Here is a 23414-nt window from a genome sequence, read left to right on the forward strand (position 1 = left end):
TACAGGACTGGTATCAATATATATCTCTGTGTTTATATACCTGGAGTCCTGAATTACAAAGACTGTGGGTTTTTGCTGGGGGTTGAGATTTCTGGCAGGTGAATTTGAGATCTGCAGGGATGAATAAGTGTCAGCAACACTGCCTAAAGAGAAAAGTCACTCCTTTTGATCATGTTTATATTCTGTTGGAAGACTTTTGCTAAATTAGAATGGGAATATGAAGGATAGGAAAGCTCACTGAAAGATGTATGTGTAAACCACTACTTCAGTACATTTAATCAGCATAGCATACCATGTATTCTTTCCACATAATAATCTTCCACATTGACTTGATTATAAATAAAGTTAACACCAAACAATAAGCGTGTTTTAAAATTAACATTCCCCTTTAGTGTCATTTTTCTCCTGACACAAGATTTTTATACTTTTTAAAAAATGTATTAGAAGGTCATGAAGTGGATCTAGCTCAAAGCACATTTCATTTATAAAACTGTTGAGGCATAAAAAACCTCAAGAGATTTCAGCCAAACTCTGGAATGACTGTTCTTTACTGTCAATCTAATCAAGTTGGATGTAAAGCTTTACAGCTGAATAAAGAGGATGGTGAGCACAGTCCCAGTATTGGAAAGGTTGTTCAAGCCTCAATATCCTTTATGGAATTTCTCATCTCCCCACTCCTTAGAAAGGCAGTAACTATAAATGCCTCCTGTCAGTTCCAGGACCTTGTGAACCTGAGGACCTCATTGATGGAATCATCTTTGCAGCCAACTACCTGGGCTCCACCCAGCTGCTGTCCGAGCGCAACCCTTCCAAAAACATCCGCATGATGCAGGCCCAGGAGGCTGTGAGCCGTGTCAAGGTAGGGCATCTTTCTGGGCTGGAGGATACTCTCTGATCCTTTAGCAGCTGATCCCTCAGTGGTGCAGGATCTGCAGCCTCAAACCTCTCCCGAGGTGCAGTGAGGTAAGTATAGATCAGTATTGTAAACACCATTCGTTTACAGTGCTTGCTGTAAAAATTCCTACAGCAAAAGAGAAATTATTCTGGAGTCTATTCAAAAGTCTTTGGAAGCCGTTTATCAAATTCAAGTACGAGAGACAAATTGCAGATTGCAATTAGAAAATATTCCAGTGGCAAAGCACTGGGGTATTTGTTTGACTGTGATTTTACTCTTCTGTTATTACTTCCTTTAACTTACTACAAATTGAGAAAATTAGTCTCAATATTATTACTTATATTTTTACTTTTTTAAGACAAGAATATTCATTGCTATTGTGTTTGGATTGGATATTATTTACAGTGAACAATTTCTTCTTTGTGAATAATGTATCATAGACTGCTTCATACAGCTGTGTAAAGAAAATAGTATTTTGGTTAAGAACCTAAGTAGTAGATTTTTATTTTAGAAGTTATTTTACCTGTGCTGTAAATATCTCATCTGAATAAACACACTGTTAGAGGCAGATTTAAATGCTAGGAGAAAAAGTATGTGCATAGTCAATGAAGTATTTAATTGCTAAAATTTGCATGGTTTTGAAGGAAACAAATTTGGAAAGGCCACTTACAAGAGATTGTCATGACTGATGATTGATTTAGCATTTAGAAAGAAGTGGAATGCAAGAAAGGTCCAGTTCCTTAAACTTTCCAAACCTTTCTGTTTCTATTTAGCATATTGTGATATCTATCTCAAGCTACAGTAAGTAATTGTTGATTGCAATTAACCCCCTAAAAACTGCTGTATGTATTAATACCAACCCCAATCTGTCAGGGGTACCTGACTACTCTAGACAGTCATGGCAGGGGGCTTGAGCTGTATTTTGTTCAAGAGTTACATGTAGATGTGTGATCAACATGGAGACAAAACCTTGGGTTTAAGATGCATATGCTGCCATTTTTGACTGCTGTAAATCTGGCAGCATAAGTGTTGGGAGCAGCTGATAACAGAGAACACTTTGGTACCAATTCTTTTGTAATCAATTGTGAATGTGCACAATGCCATGAAATCCAATTATGCTTGAGAACTGCATAAGATATAAACAAATCTTTCTCTCTTGCACATCATTCCCCCAGTGCTCCCAGTTTTTTAATTTTCAGCAGTCTGGATTCACAGTCAAAGTTTCCCTGACTTCCCACACTGTGTTTTCTCTTTCCCTTTGTGTACATCTGTCTGCATTCTTTTTTTTTTATGCTACTCCTCAGAGGATGCAAAAGGCGGCTAAAATCAAGAAAAAAGCGGTGTGTAAACTGTTTTTCTTGAATGCTAATGTTTACTTACATTTTTGTTGTCCTTGTTTTCCATGGAGTGTCATGTCTTTCATTACAGATCCTCAAAAAGTTGTCATTTTGGTTTCTTCTTTGGTCTGCAGTAGAATAGTGAATGGAATAAAATGAACTCATTTTCTTCATTGTTCATTTGCTGGAGTGCCTGTCTGCTGCCCTTCTCCTGTTGAATACCTGTGATTTGTTTACTCCAGATGTACAGCCATTGTTATCTGGGAGATGTTTTTGAATGTAATGCTTATTTTGATTTTGCTAACCAAAGCAGTAACACGTACTTCCTCTGCCTGTGATTACTGTATATTTATTAAATTACTGTTGATATTTAAAACCAAAATAAATTCACCACATAGTAGCTGGAACAATTCATACAGGAAACATTGCACTCAGTTAAAAACAATACTTCAGATAACTGAATACAGATGACAAAAATATCATCATAAGGATGGAAGCAATACAAGTAGTGTCTGCCAAAGTATGTTCTTGCTTTGTGTTTTGCTGAAAGACAATTGGAATAAAATTAATCTAAATGAATTATAGGCATAGCTAAGCCTTTATAACTCCAAAAAGGATTAGCAAATGCATAATTCTCATCATGAGCCAGTGTCTGACCTGGAGACTGGTGCCTACCTTTAGCCCAGGCTGAGACAATCTGTGGCCATTTTACTCTGAGGCCACTGCCATGGGTGCTGCCCAATACCAGCTGCAGTGGTCCCTGTGCCCAAGCAGCCTGGAAGAATCCATATGTTCCTGCTGGACCCGAGAATTTAGGAAGCTCTTGGACAGTGCTTCAGTGAGAGGTAGCAGCTGCTTTGCCACCTCTTCTCCTGTTTCCTCAAGAGGACAGAGCCAGGACTGACACTGGAGTGTGGCATTGCATTGTAATCCCTCTTGCCCTGTGACCATGCCCTCTGGTGGGGTATGGAAGTGTTTCCCTAGTGAGCAGTGCTCAGAAGAATCTGTGGTCTGAAAGCCCTTCTGTGATATCAGAGAAACATTAGTTCAGTGTTGGGTTCTTTATTTTCCAGGAAAAACCCAAAAGGCTAAAAAAAAAAAGTCCTAAACCCCACCACAGTACTGAGCATCAGTTTTCACTTTTTTTGGTGAGCTCACTGAAGGTGGCAAGGGCTAAGCAGCTGATGGGAACTAAGTCACCTTCTCAGTTCTCCTACTTTCTCAAGTCTGGTGCCTCAAGTATTGAAGTGCATCAGTGAGAAAGTGAGGAAAAACCAGCCATACTTTTTTGCCTGTTTTGGCTATAAATAGAGAATTTTAATACTTGAGCTGTCAATCCAACAGGCTCCAAAAATTCCCTCTTAGCCAGAAGATCAGAGTAGGCTTCAATGTCTATGCAATAAATGTACTCTTTGCATGTCTTGAGAAACACCTTTGAATAGCCAGCTCTGTATGGTTTAAAGTGCAGTTGTCTCACATCACATTATGCTTGAAGCAGTCAGTGAATTTGTCATTCTGAAAATTAAAAATTCCCTTGTAAAACATCATCTGTCTTTTAGACCTCAGAGGGAGATTCCCAGGCCTTGACTGAAGTGGATCTGTTCATCTCCACGCAGAGAATCAAAGTTCTAAATGCAGACACACAGGTAAGTTAGATTTAAACTCTTGGAGAATAATGTTGAGTTAGACTGTGCTCTTATGCAATTAGTAGGACACTTTATTGAACCTTGATAAATTCAGGTATTCAGAGTATTCAGAAAGAGTTCCTATTGTTCTAACACTTGCCAACATAGTAAGACTGGCACCTGTTTTGCTTATTTGATGTGTTGGAAGATGTCTGGATGTTGCTATAATTGAGCTATAATTCAACTCAATTCAAAAAAAGATTCAAAAGCTTTTCAGAATGCATGTACACCACTCCTCTGGAACAGCTTCAGAAGCCAGATTTAGAGTCCAACAGGGAAGTAATTTGCTGTTTTGACAAAGCCATTCATAACTTGCCGTTTGTAACATCTAATCTCAATTTTTTTCCACAAATCACATCTGAGCCACCATCCTCTTGCCTAAGGTAAATTATTAATTATTCAGATAAAAGCAGCATTTGGACACCACAGCAATGATCAGCCTCATCTTCTAGGAATGCTTGTATATTCAACAAGAGGTGGTCTTCATAAAAAGGAGGTTTTGAGGAATTTACAACCAAATACATATAATTTATACATGGATCCCAATATTTAATAATCTCACAAGATCTCATAACTTTGATCATACTTACAGGAAGTCTTCAAATTTTCATTCTTATGAGAGGCATTGAAAAGGGCAATTTTACCAATGTTTTGTCAGAAGTAAATCATGTCAAGTCAAGTTTTCTTTTGTTTAGGGCATATATTGGTCCATGGCACAGAAGCAGCACATGCCATCTCTTTACTTAAATAAGGCTTTAATATCATATAATATTTTCAAGATTATATGATCTAGATATATGTCTAGAGATAGAAGTAGGCTTATAAAAATTTCAGAGTGTAGTTATGTCTGATATATTATGTGGCAATGTAAAGAGAAAAAGGGCAGAGTGAGATCTGCAAGCATGTTTCTCTAATGTAGTACTGTTCAGTATTTTCATAAACAAATTGGAAAATAGAAAGACAAGATGGTTATTGAACTTGTAACTTGGTGTATCAGATGAGAGTTCAGAAATATGGCTAAAGAAGAAATGAGCTGAAACTACAGGAGACACTTCAACAAAGATAAATACAGCACTCTAAATTTAGGGGTTTGGTTTTAATTATAATTGGTTTTCTGACAATGGAAACTATGAAGCACCTTCTTCTTCCTGAAATTTAGGAGAGCATTACTATCCTTTAATGTGAGGGTAATGACAGTATCTCCAGGAAATTGATTATTTTTCTTTTAATATAAGCACATGTCCTTAGCATGCCACTAGAACTCCCATGAGATGAGCTAGATGAGTGGAATAGTCCATCTAACATGGGCAGCAATATTTACAACCTGCCACCCATAAATCATCCTGGAACTGCACTTTATCCACCATAAGCAATACCACTGTCAGCTGTGGCTCAGCCTTTTCTTGACCTCATGGTAAACATGCATCATCCAGAGATTATATTATCAAAGCTGATAACTACTTTTTGCATTAGCAGAAATAACATGCTCATAATTATCAGTGCAAAGATGACTACAGACAGTTACTGATAAATGAACAGCACATTTTATAGCTGGAATGTGTGGCAGTTACCAGGTACAGTGTCTTTGTTGAGTAAGGATTAGTCTTAGTGGAAGTCACTTCTTCAAATAGTTCAGCATTTCAGCTGAAGACCAATGTTTTCAAAAATAAAAAGGAAAGGTCCTTTGAAGTAGCCCACAAACACTGTCAAAGGAACTGACATCTCAGTCTTCTGATCCCCTGGGATTTGTAGTGATATAAAATGCAATGCTCCATCATGAGTGGTGCCTAATGTCTGAGCTAATCAGCCAGATGAAAATAGTAGTAGTGGAAATTGTTCTAATTCCAAGCTCTTTAGTGTTTGCCTTGGTTATGTTTTTTGTTTGTCGGTTTGTTTTTGTTTGGTTGGTTTTTTGTTTTTTTTTTTACAGTGTGTCTTTCAGAGAGCTATAACAGAATTATTCCCATGACTTTTTAGCGTTTTGGCTTGGTAACACTTCCCAGTGCTAGTGAAGTTCCTGGCTGGTATAATTACCATGGGTCTATTTCAGCTGGGGTGGCAGCTGGCAGAGACAATCTGTACTTTCATGGCTTTATCAATTACATAAACCCTGTTTCTGCAGTATGCCATGTGTTTTAATCCATCTGTAGTGTTGTATAGCTCACGTGAGGCAACAGCTGAATGAAAATGTAACAATCCCATTCAGAAAATGATGTGCAGCAAGGTTCAAAGTGCTGAGCAGCACCAGTCAGGTGCATTCCCAAGCTGGAAGAGAGCCAGCAGTGGTGATTCTGTTGCCCTGAAGAGCACTAGGAAATGGCACCCCTGCCTCTTCCTGGGTGCTTATGCATTTAGTTGCTGAATACATTCAGCCATCGAGCACCTGCTTAGTAGGGATGAAGCAGGAGCAGCCTTGTTGATAGGACAGGAATTGTTCCTTTGCCACAGCTTTGTGGGGTTGCATTCAGTGCCCCAAACCCACAGAAGCCACAGCAGCTTCTCCCAGCTTCTTGCTCAGTCAGTGAGGAGAAGCTGGGAGTGGAGCAATTGGGGAAATGAAGAAAGAAAAATAAAGATGTAGAGCTCACAAATGTGTTTGTGCAAAGCCTCTGGTGCATGATCAACTCCACAAAATCGCCTGACTCATTAGGCTGTATTCACACTCCCACAGGACTACAGCACTTTAAAGCTTGGAGGAATGCTGAGCTTTTTTCCTTCAGCTGTTCTTTGGGTTTAAAGAGAAGCAACAAACAAGATTCTGAAAGAATGCCATGGGAAAGAAGGGAGAATATGAGAAAGGGCAGTGTAGACAGGAGAAGAGAACAATGGCTTCAGAAAAGCATGAGAGAGGCTGAATTTCTAAGGATAAATATAAGGACAACAAGGATGGAATGGATGGGACTCAAAAAGGGATAAAGGAAAGGACAGAGAGGCAAATAGGCAGAGATGGAGGGATTTATGGAAAAGTAATAAAGGAGAGGGGTGAAAAAGAGATATTGCTAATGGAAATGGAAAATTGAGTACAATGGAATATGGAGAGACAAAGGAAAAAGTCAAGTCACAAGTAAGTCAAAAATAAACCCATGTTTACAGTCACTAGATAGTATTTGCCTTACTCTTAACAGGAAAAATGTGGGAGGGATGGAGGAATGATTGCTTTCACCCCTAGAAAGGGAAAATAAAAAAACTCAAACCATTTAAGTAACCTCTGTGTGATGATATGGGCAGAAAGGCTTTCTTGGCAGGTGAGATGAAATGCCTTCATTTCCCCAATGCATTCACTCCTGTGCACACTGCATGTATGATTACACCCTTACACAATACTTGGTGCACACTGCTGAAAACCAATTATCTCTTATCTCTGCAGAGCTCCCAGCATCCTGCTGAGACATGTCCATTATAAAACATTTCTCCATTCTGACAGAAGTGCTGTAAATCCTCCTGAGCCCCTGCAGCCCTTAGACACTCCCCAGACCACCTCCTAACCATCATTACTTTTCCTAGGTTAGGGATAAGCATTATTTCAAGCCTGAGAAGAATCATTACAATAACTTTATGGGTAGTGATTATCTTCAGCAAGACAAGTGGTTCTAAGAAACAATGATAATTTGTAGTTTTGTCTGTCAAGTTAAATGGTACTGAAATTATTAAAACAATTACTTTTGTTGACTTGAAGAACAATCCTTCTTCCTTAGGCCTTAGAAAATTGTTCAACTAATGCTAAACTAGTGCCAAGCTGTTTACATAAAGAATGCTGCTGCTTATATAAATTATTAAAATTGTGAATTACCTTGTACCACTTGTTTGGTTTTTTGTTCCAGTTAATATGGAAAGTTGTGGATGCTTTTAGCTGTTCAGGATGAGGGACAGGGATGGTCAGGACACATCCTCAACTAGTTTGATCAGTACAACTATTATGCTTCTGGTTGTTTCTAGTTTGAGCAATAGAAAAAACCTGGAAAAACTCTCCAAGCTGATCAGTGACCCCAGCCAGAAGCAGATTTCAGATGTGCCCTTTCTATTTCCTTAATTACGGTTCATCCTAACAACAGCAAAATATGTAAAGAAATAACGTCACTTTCCAACAGCATGAAAATAAATGTAAAACAGTAGCATAGCTCTTCATTCTTGTTTTCCAGTAGCAACCATGCTGTATTTGCTCAGGCAACACTTCTATTGAATCCAATGTCTTGGAGAGCTGCTCTGCTTCCCTTCGACTGCAGAGGGAATATCCGGCCTGGGCCCATAGGAAGGGCTTCTGTAGCTTTTGTATTTCTCAAGCAGCAGGCTGTCAAGGAGAGGGCAGATGCAGTGTTTGCAGGAGAGCAGCAGGCATGGAGAACTGCTTTGTTTGTCCTTGCTGTGTGCAGGAAACAATGATGGACCACGCGCTGCGCACCATCTCCTACATCGCCGACATCGGCAACATCGTGGTGCTGATGGCGCGGCGCCGCATGCCCAGATCCGCCTCCCAGGACTGCATTGAAACCACTCCTGGGGCCCAGGAGGGCAAGAAGCAGTACAAAATGATCTGCCACGTCTTTGAATCAGAGGATGTAAGTAAAGGGGATCCATTTAGTTAAACAACACAGGTCATGGAGAGAGCTCTGAAGGCAATGGCCATTCATGGGCAAAATTAACCTGTGGGATATCAAACTGATCATTCATCCTGGATTATATCCTTTAGTCCAGTGGGCTGGCACAAAATGACACATATGTGCCTCCAGGCACTTGGAATGAGGTGGAACCATTCTGGACCTCTTCTTAACTGAAGCCAAGTTGCTTCTCCTGCCTTGGCAGGGCTGCACAAGGCTGCCCTCTACCCAGTCCTGGCTCCCTGAGGCTACTGACCTGTAGTTGTATGTACTCTCAAATTTGCTACTTGATCCTTTGGTGGTTAGCAACCCATTCAGCTGTTTATTTTTCAGTTCTCTTTTTTCATCCCTAGCAAAGATTACGAAGTAGAATTTTTATATAGAATCGTAGAGTTCTGTCCATCTCTGCTGTACATCCTGTTTCACTGTTGTGAAAAGTGCTGGTGTGCCACCCCATACCTCTTGTGATGAAAGAAGATAACCTTGCTTTACTGCTGTTGTTTATCCAGGTTTGGGATTGTAGTGAATTAGGTACTGCTGTCTGAAGTGGCAGAGAAGGGATTTCAACCTAAAACATTTATGGAAAAATATACCAATCCAGTAAAACAGAAAAAGCAAAATTTGTTGTCTGTTTCTAACTTGACAGTAAGAGGCAGTACCGAGTATTTTTCATTACTGTTATTATAGAACAGCTACAGATATTTCTAGGTATATATTTAGATATAATACCAATTAAAAAATAATGGAGTTCTTTGGGTCAGACAGTCATAACTCAGAGGTTGCATATATTTTGAGCTAAGCAATCAATTTTTATTATTTTAATGCAATTAAGCCTATGAAGGAGAAATGGCGTTGTCTAAAGGTTAGAGTGCTAGGCTGGGGTTGTTCTGAGACCCAGTTAGCTCAGCTCTGTCACAGCTTTGCTTGGGTGACCTTTTCAAGCAATTTAATTACATTATCTCTAAGTTGTGCATAATGCTTTCATAAACATTCATAAGACCTCAGAGATTGAGATGAAATAAAGATGTAAGAACTGGCTGTTACTGGCAGCAATAGAACATGACATCTAGAGATGTTTGCCTTGGGAAATGCAGAATGAAGGCAAAAGCAGAGGATGAACTTCAGAGAAAGCAGTGGCAATGGAGATCAGAAGGACTCAGTAATGAGTGATGAACTTTAATAATGGAATGATATGAAAATGTCCTGAGTGACTTCTGTACTACCAAACTGCCAGGGCAGTGGTCATAGCAGCAAGCCTGACCCAGCTCAAGAAGTGTTTGGACAATGCTCTCAGCTGCACAGGGTGGAATTTTGGGGGTGTCCTGTGGAGGGCCAGGAGCTGGACTTGATGATCCTGATGGGTCCCTTTCAACTCAGCATTTTGTGTGATTCTGTACAAACCTCTTGGTATGGAGAGAAGACTTGAAAACATGCTTTAAAATATGAAGAAACAGTTTGTGACTGATGGCCTTGATTTTCTAAAGTCATTTCCAGTCAAGCAGATTGTGCTTTTGTGTACAGCAGCACATATGAAATACAGAAACAACCTTTTAGCATCAAAGAAAACACTTGATCAGTAGATTATAAGAAGATACAGACTTACAATGTCCAGAAAACGCCATGCATTTAAAATGTACTGTCTAAGAATCTGTGTTGCATTTCCAGAATACAGGTTTGATTAGTAATATTTTAGGGTGTGTAAGATGCAATTAATGTCTTATATCATCAGGAGTTACTCATATGCCCCAATGACCCCACAGGTGGTGACCCACAAATATACAAAACTCAACATGCCATTCTCCTATGAGCTGCAGTAATCCCAGAGTAAGGAAAAAATAATTCAAATGTAGAAAAAGTGACTACATTCCTTTTACTGATCTCTGTTTCTCTGTGTTCCCTTGCCATCTAGTGGAATGTGCAGATAAGTGCTCCAACATTTAAGAAAGTCAGGGGCTTTTGAATGGGTGTTCTCAACATCAGCAAGATTTAATGGTGGCTCTGGCTGCACTCCTGAAATGATCCCTGACATTGCTGGTGTTAATGGGAATAGCTGTCCTAGATGTGCAGTGGGTAAGCAGGGGTGTTCCTGGTTTGCTGGGAATGTGGGACAGGCATGGTGGCAGTACCAGTGGAGCAGATGGCTGTGCTGAAGCAGTGTTTTCAGTCCTGGAAAGCCAGGGTGGAGGAGCAGCAGGTGACACCACCACCAGAATCATCAGTGCACACAGGGCTGTGCAGGCATGTGCAAGCAGAGCATCCCTCCTGTGCTCACCCTGCAGGCAGGCTGTGTTCAGGGGCAGGGCTCGTGCACTCTTCCAGCAGCTCTGCTCCCTGCTGGGCTGGGGCCAGCACTCTCCAGAGGTCACTGGAACGGGTACATGAGCAGCACATGGCTGCTTGCTGCTGCAGTGCACTGAGGAGGGGAGAGCAGCAGGGCATTCTAATGGAGTTTGCAATTTGATTTTGGATCTAATGGGTTCTTTCTGTACAGCAGACCTTAAAGTGACTTTATATCCAGGATAATGCAGAAACTTATTTTGATTCTGTCTTAAAATCCAATCTCTCTCCTGGTTTCTCATGATTTCATTGCTAAACTGTTGATCTGTCCTTTCTCTGAACTGCTTTTTTCTACATTTTAGGCACAGCTCATAGCTCAGTCAATTGGTCAGGCTTTCAGTGTGGCTTACCAAGAATTTTTAAGAGCCAATGGAATTAACCCAGAGGACCTCAGTCAGAAAGAATACAGTGACATCATCAATACCCAAGAGATGTACAATGATGATCTTATACACTTCTCCAATTCAGAAAACTGCAAAGAGGTAAGCTAGTTTTGGATTTTCATTTCAGATTGATCCATTATTTTTTTTTCAGAGTAAAAGAAATATTCTCAGAAATATTTTTTGGCATTTATAAGGATAATATTACAATTTCAATATGTGTCCTTCATCAGTCCTGTGTACTAAAACCACCTATATGGGTTATTAGGATTTCTTGTTTTCATGTTCAGGGTCTTTCTGTTTCCATTGATCGGAACAGTAATAAAGTACACTCACATCTGAGCTAGGTAAGCTCTGTGCTATTCACAGTACACAGTGTAAGGTGATTTTGTATTTCACCTAAGTACTGACACAGGAAAAGCTGAGAGAGGTGTGGTTTTCTGCAATAGATAACCTCAGCAGAAGTCAGCTGGCCATCAGCATTCCCTGTCCTTCCACATTTGAGAGAAAATAATTCCCTGTATTTGCTTCAAAAGTATGTTCTCTACTTCAACTCTTGCTCCACTTCATAGGTGTTAGCTGTGCTGTGGTTACTGACAGTTCAGGAGAAGGCACCATTTGTGGTACATCAGGGATCTTACATGAACATGCTAGGCATGAGTATATTCAATAATTAACAAAATAATAATCATCATCATCATCATCATCATGAGATCCTTGTCTGAAAAAAAGGACAAACAAGCCCTGAGATCAAGCAGTACTGGTAGGAGTGGAGCTGAACAAAGCCTGGCTTGCAGGCACTGCCTTAGCCACAAAATGTTAGAGCCTCCCCCTCTGGCTGCCAGGTTCCATGGACAGAAACTTCCTTAGCATTCATTCCCTTGGCATCCAGTTCCACCACTTCCTACAGAGTTAACCATGTGTTAGTGCTTTGCTTATTAAACCTCTCTGACCTTCAACAAACAAGTGGAGGATGCCCCTGAAAACAAAGAGCTGTGTGTTCCACAGTTCACATCGAAGTCATGCTACCACCTAATGGCAAAGAACAGAATTTGGTTTGTGATTTGTAGATGTTATTCTTTTTTAATTGCAGCTCCAGCTAGAAAAACAGAAAGGAGAAATTCTTGGGGTGGTGATTGTGGAATCTGGATGGGGATCCATTCTACCCACCGTTATCCTGGCCAACATGATGAATGGAGGCCCTGCAGCACGTTCAGGAAAACTGAGCATTGGAGACCAAATTATGTCCATTAATGGCACCAGTTTAGTTGGTCTACCTCTTGCAACATGTCAAGGGATCATAAAGGTACCCCAAACTTACAACTCTGTGCTGTAGATCGTAGGCCAAGAGAGGTGCAATCTTCTGACAAGTGATCCTGTAGATTTCCAGCAGATAAAATTTTTCATATCACTGCAAAAAAACCCAGTAATCTGTCATGAACAAAAATCAGAATTAGAGATTCAGGAGTGATAATGCACAGAAATTTAGGGCTGGAGAACATGACTGCAGTTTTGTTACTGGGCTATAACAAATGAGGCCAGGTCTGTAAAACTTTTCTAAATTAAGTTACTCAGCTGTCTTCAAGTTTTAAGCTTCCTCACAGCCTCCAGCACAAAATATGACGATTACAATCTCCTGTGCATTTTTGGGTTCCATGCAGATAAAATGGACGGAGGTTGGAAGATTGCAGGACGGATCAAGTGAGCAGATGAAGAATCTGCAGACATGATGGAATCCCAGAACGCATTATCTTTAGTCATGGAGACTAAATCCAATGTCTCTGCAGATTTACCAAGAGCAGCAGAAGCAGGAGATTAATTAGCCAGAGGCTGGGAAAGAGCAAGCAGTAGTCAGTTTTGGTTTTTATTGGAAGATTTGTTTAAATTTTGGTAGTAGTTACAGGCAAAATTTTAATGTTTTGTTGAGCCAAATCTCTTGGAAAATAAATAAGAGAAATGTATCTCTAAGTTAACAATCAGTTTCTGTTAACTCTCACTGGTCTTTCTCAGATCAGCTGCTAAATGCTCTTGCAATAAGGAAGTCACAGATGAGGGCACAGTAAGATTCATTTCAGAAATACTGACTTTTGGAATATCTTACAGGGACTCAAGAATCAGACACAAGTCAAACTGAACATTGTCAGCTGCCCTCCTGTTACTACTGTCCTCATAAAACGGCCAGACTTAAAATACCAGCTGGGCTTCAGTGTACAGAATGGAATTGTAAGTTTCTGTGTTCATTGATTGTTTTGGGGTTTTTCCCTTTACTTTTTTGTCTTTTCTTTTTCAAAAAACGTATGGAAGTACTGAAAGAATCTTGCATGACCTCCCTTTTTCTACTGTTTATTAAAACCTTACAGTCTCTGAGTAATATAATGCAAATGGGATGACACTGGGAGAAATTCCTGAGGGATTTTCGTATATAATAAAACAACAAGATTTATAGCCCAGATTATTTGGTGCAATAGCCTGATCATGTAAAACTGTGCCAGAGTTGCAAGGAAACGTTATGCTGAAAAAGGTTTTTACAATTATAGCACTTCAATCTTAGATCTGATTCTGTTTCTCTTTTTAAAATTTCATTACACACTCACTAAGACTTTTAATTTTTCTTCTGCTGTGCATAATTTATGTGGATCACATGGTAGTAGGCACGGGAATATGTGTGTGATCTCCTGTTATTAAAACTAAACTCTTATAAAGCTAACCTCTCATTACAAAGCAATTGTATAGGTTGTGGCTCAGGTACCCTTCCTCTGTGTGCTGCAGCTTCCCTGTAACAGCAGCAGCAAAGAGGGGAACAAATGTGGCAGTGAACACTTACCCCAGGCAGCTCAGGGTCCTCCTCCCACAGTTCTTCTTTCCCAAGCTGTTCTCTGACACCTTTCCAAAGCAAACTCCCCACACAACTAACCCAGGTAGTCACTGGCCCTTCTGGGGGCTGACACTAGCATTAGAGACTGGCTGTAGTGCAGGACCATCATCACCATTTCCTCTTCCTCCAAGTCTAGGAAAAAAAATAATCAGGCTGCTCACACAGAAAACCACACCACAAAGGCTGTGGGCTCTGTCCCCTGTCCTGTGAAATGCCTTGATTGAAGTTGTCAGATCTCTGTTTGCCACCCTTTGGGGGCTGGAAGAGTAGCAGGTAACTGCAAGATGTGGCTCATGAGCCTTCCTGCACTTCAGCCAACAGATGGCTCTGGAGTGGCTTTGCAGCTCTCCTGGCCATCTCTCAGCTCCTGCTCCACCACGTTTAAAATGTTCCTGCCTGAGATTACATACAGAGGACACTGCTGCATGCCCTGGTCCAGCGGGACGCACTCTAAAGTGGTTCCTTCCCCAGGATCTGCTTTCACCTGATCTCACAGAGGGTGCCCTCATTCCTAATTGCTCTCATTCCTAATTGCTCGCCTTTGTAAATCGTGTATGTTGCACTGGTGCTATGACCAAACAAGGGAATACATTTACATTTACATACCTGTAAGCAGCACTGTAGTGTGATTATCGAGTTTTCAGGAGTGCATTCACAGCTTTGGTGGGGGTGGATCAGGGCTGGGGAAATGAATCAGGCCGAGGTGGGTTAGGAACATCCCATACCCTTACACGGACAGGAGTCTGTGTGACAATCTATTCATCTTGTCCCTGCTAATTATCTCCTGCACGATTGGAGCCTCAGTTTAGTAAATTCTGCAGGCTCTGCTTGTTTTCTGTCACAGTGTGCTCCCTCCATCTACTGGCCATTTGTCACCACACTGGCAGATCATCATTCCTTCCAGTTAAATGAACAACATTCAAATGACATCAAATGTAAAGTTCACCAAATGCAGCAAAAAAAAAATCCTTTTCATATTGGAAAAAAAATCCTTGCAGTGCATTTCATTTATGAAAAGTCTGTTTGAATATGAAAGCCAGTGAACAAAAAGATGAGAGTAACATCTTTTGTTAGGCTGCTATGGAGACAAACCTCTGGGCCTGTAAAATCCTTTCCTCTGAAAATCTCTTTCAACATTTGAAAATATAACTGCAAAATATATCTCTCTGGTAGTTTGAAACTCTAGTCTTTAAAAGTACTTTTGTAATTGCCAGCAATTGTTACAAATTATGACTGGATCCAGAAGTAATATTGTTATTCTTTGTTGGCTCAGCATTAGCACAGCAAAGAAATAAATGGCTTGTCAGAACAGATATAATTAAATGTCTCTTTCTGGTAGGCCATTACCTCATTATCCATGCAGCTGGAACTGATTTCTGTGCCTCCTCTGATAGCAGCTTTGCAGGGTTTCCTTTTCACCCTGCCTATCTCATCTGTGCAGGATGCACAGCCATTGTAGTGGGAATAGCCCAGAAACACACAGAACAGCTTCTGGCCACAGCAGCCCCATCTGAGCTGGCTTTGCCTGCACAGGGTGTCAGGCAGATGCAGCCACTGCACTGCTGCAGCTGAAAAAAGGATGTTGTGCACTCACGCCTAACAACTATGAGTGTTGTGTGATGGGAGGTGAGCATTAGGTGACCTGTCAGCCACCTTCTGAAAGTCCTTATGCTACAGTTCTTTTAAAATTATGTTATTTAAATACATGTGTTCCTTATGTCTCACATTATTGTCTTCTAGATTTGATCCTTTGTTTTTTCTTGATTGGGAAAAAAATCTATTACCAGTTATATTCTCACTGCTGATAAAACACCACTTCTCAGTCTAGATCTCACTTTCTCTGAGAACCCTATCTAGCCTATCACTAGCCTAGCATAAGCTATCTAGAAATACAGTGAAACTTTACAGAACATTTTATTCTTTCTTCCTTTGTTTACTGTCATTTAAACTGGCAAAAAATTTACAGGGTTTCAACTGTGTAATATAAAAGTGAGATGAGGAGACATCTCATTTTAATAGGTTATGGTTAAGGCATTTACACAGAATAGTTTGTCTGGTGCTATTTTGTCCTAATGCTTTGCTACTCTATGGACAGTTGCAATAAACCTGATTGTGAAGCTACTGAAGTTTCACATCTGATGTGCTGCAGCTGTGCAAGGCATTGCAAACCTGTCACAGCTGAGTGGATTCAACCAGTGTGGTTTACACCTTTTTTTTTACTTCTTCCCCTTTACAGAGTCAATAGAATATAGACTCTTGCTTACAAGAAGCAGATGTGTCTTGCTTTATCTAATATTATAGCTGTTGCCACGTTCAACAAATACAACAGGTTAAAGAGGCCTGGCTGAATAAAATCATATTTACTTAGAGATACTGCTCAGTTTAAACTTGCCAGCTTCAGCCGTCATAGCTCCCCTGGCTGGAGACAAAACTCTTAAGGCTGCTTTGAGTCAGCCCTTGCAAACACAGGAGTCTCTAAATGTGTGCTGTAAATGCAGAATATTTTTTTCTCTGTGTGTTCTGTCTCTGGCTTAGCAGGGTCTGGGAGCCTGGGCAGAGCCACTCAGCCTCTGTGTCTGCTTCTCTTTCTACCTCATTAAAACACTTAATGCTGACAAAGGGAAGCTGCCTGCCTCCCCTGGAGAGGGATTCCTGAATGAAGAGACCACTTTCTATGTCTGGGGCTGTTAAAGAGAAAAAAACTTGCTGATGGTATTAAAAGTGCTGAAAGTGCTTTGAGAGTGAAAGGGGCTCTGGATAGATATGCAAGCCATTATCTTTTCCTTTATGCCGGTGGGGTGAGGGATCACATTTCCATTTGCTCCAAAAGCTTTTATTTCAGCTGTACTGTCTCTCTATTTTCTTTTACACCACGAAAAATATATTTAAAGGGCTTCTTTTGGTTCATCATGCTGCTTTTTGTCCTTCCTGATTACTGCTCCCCAACAACAAGGAGCAAACTTATTCTAACAGTGAGTTGAATTGAGAAGCTTTCTGTAAGAGATCTGTGTAGTAGAGCTTATCTTGTGAGCTGTGTGATTAGAAGGTAGACTACCTGCAAAACAGTGCACTGTTTGTGACTGAAATTCAAGACACAATTCTGTGTCTGATAGTGCTTCTTTGCATTGAAGCCCACCAGAAATACTTTAAGGACTACAGGAGGTAACACTCAGCCACTGGAAGATAAATCTCACTGCAGGAGGAATGTGTTGGGGTTTTGGTTTTGGTTTTGTTTGGGGTTTTTTTCTGAAGGCTGAGAAAAGCCTTTTATAAGCAAAGAATAACACTATATTCTCACTCCTCACATCAAACAGTCTGAACTTCAAGTGAGTAGGGATTTCTTTTTTTATAGCACTGTTATTTGTGGTGAGGAGTTTAAAGGAAGCTTCTAGTGCCATACAGGAAAAGATTCCAGTCAGCCATAAACAATGTTTTACTTTCAACACATTCCAGACTGGCCTTCTCCCCACATACTGTGCTTCTGAATTAGATAAGAAACTCACTGGGGCACAAGCCCATCTTACCATACATGTATTTAGCTCTGAACAAATGACCAGATTGCAGCAAATAATGATTCTTGGCGTATCATTGTAACCATTGACAGCAACTGCAGAAACAGGCATCAGCTGATGCTCCAGCACTCATTTCTTTTCCTCCAAGAATTGGTTTTTCTCAGTAAACAAAAGGTAAATCCCAATGCTGCTAAAGTCTGCTTAGTTCCAGAGATTCGAGCTGTACATTATCTGCCTTGTGTGATTCATGGATTTAGTAATTTGAAATAATTTGCCAGCAATTTCTATCTAATGCACAGCAGTCTAGTCCACCAGGGTGGATCCCCTTGCAGCATAGATACTGTTGCTAAGGAGGAAACATTCTCAACCCCACACTGGATTGAGATTTCTCTTCTGCCTGACTCTATGCAACCTCAGAATACTTTAGGTAGCAATGTCTGCTGGGACTGTGTCTGCTGAACGTAGTTCTTCTCACAGAATTATTACCCAGTTGTAGGGGTCATAACATTCAGAATTTGTGCCTAGTTCTTTACTGGAACCTCAGCTGCCAGTTAAAGAAGAATGGCCTAACTTGCCTCCTTCACCCCGAGCTCCCTGTGGCCAGCAGTGAACAGTGAACAGTGCAGAGGGAAGCTGTGACCCTGGACAGCAGAGCTCCCTCCTCTCCTGCAGGGCACAGGAGGTTGTGTCCCAGCAGTGCATAAATCCCTCTTCCCTGTCTCCACTTTTGTGTGGCTACAACCTGTATCACTGTGAAAGGTATTTTTATGTTCCCAGTCAGAGACTGAAAATTAAAATTATAATAAGCAGAAATCTCAGAAAAAAACTCCCTCGAACGAACCACTAAAGTAGCATTTAAAAACTCACAGATTAATACTTTCAACAAGCATCTTCTGGGATCCTGACAGTGTCACCACTCATTACTATGCATTAAATCCCAGTGAGTGCTGCATTATGATATTTCTACACCTCAGTAACCATTGCATTCTCTTGGCAGATTTGCAGCTTGATGCGGGGTGGAATAGCAGAGAGGGGAGGGGTGAGAGTGGGACACCGGATTATCGAGATCAACGGGCAGAGCGTCGTGGCTACGGCTCATGAGAAGATAGTACAAGCATTGTCCAACTCAGTGGGAGAGGTAAGGGAACAAAGTCCTTATCAAGGAAGTAGAATAGCTGAAAAAATATATGTTTCAGTTGAAAAGAGTGTCAACACAGCATTAAGGTCACCAGTTCAGTAAATGGAGTTTGGCACTAATAAGAAACAAGAGATTTTTTTTTTTTTTTAAGCAACTGATGATGCACATTCACTACATTTTTCCATTCATTTTTAAGAGTTCCTGGCATAATTCTATACCTTCAACCTACTGTCTGAGTTAAATCAAGTGATTAAAGGAAGAAATCACTCAGGGATGTTTGGCTGTGAAGATATCTCTTGGCTTATCACTACAGCATCTGCCATAGAATTGAATTACTGTGTCTGAGAGATGCAAACTGATATACATTTTAATAATTTCATTTCCAACTTACCTTGGAAATAAGTTAACACACCTCTCTCTCCAGTACTTCTAGAGAGATCAGCAGTGAATAAGCAAGACTGTCCAGTTTTTCAAAATCCCTCCCGAATTTAATGTAGTCTAAATACAGAACCCTGGCCAGATCTCCCACTAGTTCCTCTGACAAAAATTAGAGACAGCTGGTTTCCTCCTGGAAAATGATACCTGACAAACCATAACAGAGTATGTGCACTTTGTCAGGAGCAAAGCTCCTGATTCCAGCAGCCCCTCCATGGTCCCTCTTTGCTGTGTAACTTCTCACCTCACATAGGAGTACAGATGAAACTTTTCTTCTTTACAGCGTGAAGAGAAGATACCAAGGCAGCTGGTGAGGGTCTGTATTATCAGTTAGTAAAGTTTCCCTTCCTTCCTCTTGTGTTGTCCAATAGGTACTTAGAGCTGTAAGTCCAGTTCTGGTGGAGACCTGATTACCTGAGCCTGGGACTCTGCTAGTCTGGGAAACCCCTCTGGCACTGGGGACTGGAGTCCCAGGACTCCTTGAGGAGGGAATTGAAGTACATTAGCCATAGGAGAAACTGTTCCACCAAACTCTTCATTGGCATTTCAACATCAGGTGGCAAAGTCCAAGTTTTGTGTTCAGAGGATCATACTGTCATTCAGTGAAAATATGAAATGACATTCCCACAGAGAGGAAGATAGAATACAAATCTAAGTTCCATTAATGCCAGAACAGCAGAAGGAATTTTCAGAGAGGTTTGTGCTACTTCTTATTTAAGGTCTGTAAATTTTACTGTAATTGGAATAGGGTGTATCAACAAAAAGTGTTTAGGTGGGTTTTAAAACTATATGATGTCACATCATATAATTGTCATTAATAAATAATTTAAAAACAAAAACAAAACAAAAACCCCAAACCACATGAAAAAAAAAAAGCAAAGACAGCAAACCAGCATCCTAAAACCAGAGAACTTTGAACTAGAAAATCTAGGAAAAAATCTATAGAAACCAGGACAAAAAATGCACTTTGACCACAGGGAGAGACAGATGAGGCCTTTTGAATTATTTTAAACTAATACCAGCTCTATTAATGTCTGTGTAATCAATTGACAGATTCACATGAAGACTATGCCAGCTGCCATGTTCAGGCTCCTAACAGGTCAAGAGACCCCCCTGTACATCTAACATCTTCCATCCAAGCTGAAGCTGTCATAACTGAAGAGAATTTTGTATTTTGTATGAATGAAAGGCCTGGAAGCTGACCTGAGGACTCCAGAACAAGGAACAGACAGGTGTCTCTGCCTTTTCTCTCCTTCCTTTCTATTTCTTTCACAAAAAGTGTTGAGAAGGATGGTCAAGGACAATAATCACTGACAAAAATCTTTGTAAACATTTAAGTATTTTGAACATCTTCTAAACTCTTTTCTCATAGAACTTACAACATATTTATTTGTAACCTTTATGTGGAGTGATGTATGTCTGTCTTGTTTGATAACACAGTGAATGTGAACATTTGATGAATGAGACTGCAGGAGATGGCAAAGAGAAGCAATGAGAGAAAGTTCTGGCTGCCTCAAGTTAAAAAAAAATCCCAGTCCCATAAAGTGGTCCAATACTGATGACTTTGCATAATTTTAAAACTGGTGCTGAATCTGTGGTATTTCAGTGGAAAGGAATGTGTGCAGTTCAAACTTTTAGACTCTACTGTAAAGAAAACCACTGTAGTACTTGGTATTGTTATGACAAGTGTAACCTGTTTGGCAAGGTGTGAACATAAACATGTAACAAGTGTTTCATATGCTAAATAAAGAATAATTGCCACAAGATTAAAATCAAAATATTTATTTAGATACATATTTATTTTTAATGCTTGTGATTTTTATGATTTAACAGAGTTGTTTCATGGATAACTTATTGCACAGGTTGTGTAATGTATGTGTTGGGCTGGGGTTTTTTTTTCTTTAATTTTTGCATATTACCTTTTTGTTCATAATAGCTCAAAATGGGAAAGCCATGCTTACCTGTTTCTGTCTTTTATAAAGCATTCTTATTCCTAAGGCAATGTGTTCTGAATGTAAATTGTTTTGACAAATAACCTAGCACCATCAGCAGTATTAGAATGTGTGTAGATAAAAAAACCTAGTAGTAAAGTTGTATTCCTTATGAGATAAATGTTAATTGGTGTAACTTCGTCTATTTTTTTTTCTTTTGGCCAAGGCCTTGAAGAAAATACACTGTGACTTAAGAAGCCTTACCATTCAGTACCTAAAGAGCTTTAGATGACTGTACTTCAAGGAGTAGTGTGTTGCATGCAACTGACCTTAGGAAAGAATTAACCTATCACTAATAAATCTGAAATAAGAAAGGAAGCTTGCTTATTTTGTTTGTTGTGTAACTTTACATAGTAAAAAATTCCAAGTAGAAGATCATTTAATTCTTCATCTAAGTGCAGTTGCAAAGGTCACAGATTTCTTTTTAAAGGAAATATTCTCTTGAATTAGGAATTTGTGTATCATTATGATCTTGAGAGTAGAAGCTTTCAATTAGCATACCTTGTTGCCACTGGATGTCACTGTAACTTCACATCAATACAGAAGCATGCTATAATTAAAATACATTAAAATGGATGAATCTGTAAAACTTAAACTACCCATCTTCAGCTACATTCCTTTGTGACCTTTTCACAGGATGTCTGCCCAGCTCAGAGTGACACAAATGAAAGCAGTATATGATTAAACCTCAAATGGAAACTAAGGCTACTGACAAGCACTGCTGCAAAAAAAAATTAAAATCCTGAAACATCAACCTGTGGTAGGTTCTTTATGAGAACCTTCTCTTTAAGGCCTTTCCAATTTCCTCTGAAAGAGCCAGGATGAAGCTTGCACTGGAAGGTGTTGCTGGCAGACCTGTGTTTATGCTGGTAATGAAATCAGTGTCAATATTTACTTTTTGATATTTTTTTAAAGATCAATGTTAAATCATAAACACAGCAGAACCACAATAACATGTTTTAGTAATAAAATTGTCAAAACTATGAATTGGAGTAACAATTCTTTTTGAAAATATTCAAGGCTCTGCTAGATAAAAATTTCTCTAACTTCCTATCAGTTGCTGTTGGTGAAAAGTTTGTGAAAGATGCTTTTCGGAAATGCAGAATTTCAGTCTTCTTCCCTAATGCATCTTTTGGTCACACACTGCAGAGGATTAAACATCAGTTCTTGGTCACTCACGCTAGTGCAGGACTGAACTGCTGAACATTCAGAAGAGAGCAGGAACAAACCACACTGCAGCAAGCACTGCAGTTTAAAAGGGCAGCCCTGGGAGGGGGGAGCGGTTTTAACTGGACAGATCGGTTTGTCTGGAATGAAAGACACTGGGAAAATGGATTAGAAGCAGCACTCTATGTGTGTATAAATCACCTTTATGTCTGTATCCAAATCAGTTGTTGAAAAGGCAAAGTCCAGAAATAAGTTTTTTATTAAAACACTGACGATAGTTAAAACACTTTGAGGTACATTAAATAAATACAACTTTTAAGTTGTACAGCCAGTCTCTGGTGGGTTTGCAATGGTTTTCAAGAAATGCTGGGCAGCATCAGTAGCATTTCTGTAAGTACAGTGAAATAAATGCATTTCTGGTTGGGAAAACACTTGTTATGACTTCACTAATAAATCAATTAAAAGTTTGCAAAAATCAAGGCTGAAATTTACATTCAGAAAAACAGCTGTTCTCATCCTGCTGTGGGGGGCGGGAAAAAGTGGAATTCCAAAGGAAGACACTTTTTCCTTTTAGAGTCATCCACTAGCGGCATTTCTCGCAGTCCCGGTTCCTTCCACAGCTCCGTGCTGCGGTGACATACCTGTGGCCCGTCAGAGGATGGTTTCCCGGCAGACCCCGATCAGGCTGTGCGGCCGCGGCCGCTCCCAGGCGCGGCCGAGCGGGGCCCGGCGCGCCGCGGCCGCGGGGGAGCTCAGGGCGCCGCAGCTCCGCAGGTGCAGATCCTCCCGCAGCCGCTTCCCGCAGCCCGCGCTCCGCTGGGAACTCGTCATCACCTGCGGGAACAGGCAGGGGCGGAGGAGGGAAGAATGGGGAAAACGGGGTAAGAAAAGTTCTCTTTTAAAAGGTTCAGTCTGTGAATAAGATTTCATTTAACACTGAAACTCTTCCAAAGGAGGTTCAGCCCTCCAGACCCCTCCTGCTTCTGTCCTTGCAGCTGGACTGGGCACCTGGAAAGTGCAGCCAGGCTTTCCGTCTGAACTGCAGTGTAAAATGTATTGCTGCCCAA

At 40.4% G+C, this 23414-nt stretch overlaps 2 protein-coding genes and 1 long non-coding RNA gene across 18 annotated transcripts in view; 1 reads left to right on the forward strand and 2 right to left on the reverse strand.

The window, feature by feature from the left end:
- The window catches only part of APBA2 (amyloid beta precursor protein binding family A member 2), an 84073-nt gene extending 62575 nt beyond the window's left edge, over nucleotides 1-21498 (forward strand). For 3 of the 4 annotated variants that reach the window (XM_064389145.1, XM_064389143.1, XM_064389146.1), the window contains 9 exons: nucleotides 714-859; nucleotides 2200-2235; nucleotides 3792-3878; nucleotides 8288-8473; nucleotides 11152-11331; nucleotides 12323-12535; nucleotides 13333-13452; nucleotides 18614-18754; nucleotides 20243-21498. In XM_064389145.1, coding sequence (XP_064245215.1) covers nucleotides 714-859; nucleotides 2200-2235; nucleotides 3792-3878; nucleotides 8288-8473; nucleotides 11152-11331; nucleotides 12323-12535; nucleotides 13333-13452; nucleotides 18614-18754; nucleotides 20243-20314 — 1181 coding nt within the window. In that variant the 3' untranslated portion in view covers nucleotides 20315-21498. The remainder of the gene's footprint in view (nucleotides 1-713; nucleotides 860-2199; nucleotides 2236-3791; nucleotides 3879-8287; nucleotides 8474-11151; nucleotides 11332-12322; nucleotides 12536-13332; nucleotides 13453-18613; nucleotides 18755-20242) is intronic. The other variant, XM_064389147.1, reaches the window with a different exon arrangement.
- LOC135280835 (uncharacterized) lies at nucleotides 2046-17946 on the reverse strand. Of its 4 annotated transcripts, none has more exons than XR_010347654.1 (4): nucleotides 17629-17946; nucleotides 14054-14784; nucleotides 12551-12640; nucleotides 2046-2360 (listed from the first exon to the last, which is right to left on the reverse strand). It is a non-coding gene; the product is annotated as an uncharacterized LOC135280835 (long non-coding RNA). The 4 variants fall into 4 exon arrangements; XR_010347655.1 differs by having other exon boundaries at nucleotides 12551-12660; XR_010347652.1 differs by lacking the exon at nucleotides 2046-2360 and adding an exon at nucleotides 8468-9080.
- Nucleotides 21499-22588: 1090 nt separating the features above from the next.
- The window catches only part of ENTREP2 (endosomal transmembrane epsin interactor 2), an 85277-nt gene continuing 84451 nt past the window's right edge, over nucleotides 22589-23414 (reverse strand). For all 10 annotated transcript variants that reach the window (XM_064389156.1, XM_064389154.1, XM_064389153.1 and 7 more), the window contains one exon: nucleotides 22589-23181. In XM_064389156.1, coding sequence (XP_064245226.1) covers nucleotides 22999-23181 — 183 coding nt within the window. In that variant the 3' untranslated portion in view covers nucleotides 22589-22998. The remainder of the gene's footprint in view (nucleotides 23182-23414) is intronic.

Source organism: Passer domesticus, chromosome 14 (genome assembly GCF_036417665.1).
Source record: "Passer domesticus isolate bPasDom1 chromosome 14, bPasDom1.hap1, whole genome shotgun sequence".
NCBI classification, from domain to species: Eukaryota; Metazoa; Chordata; class Aves; order Passeriformes; family Passeridae; genus Passer; species Passer domesticus.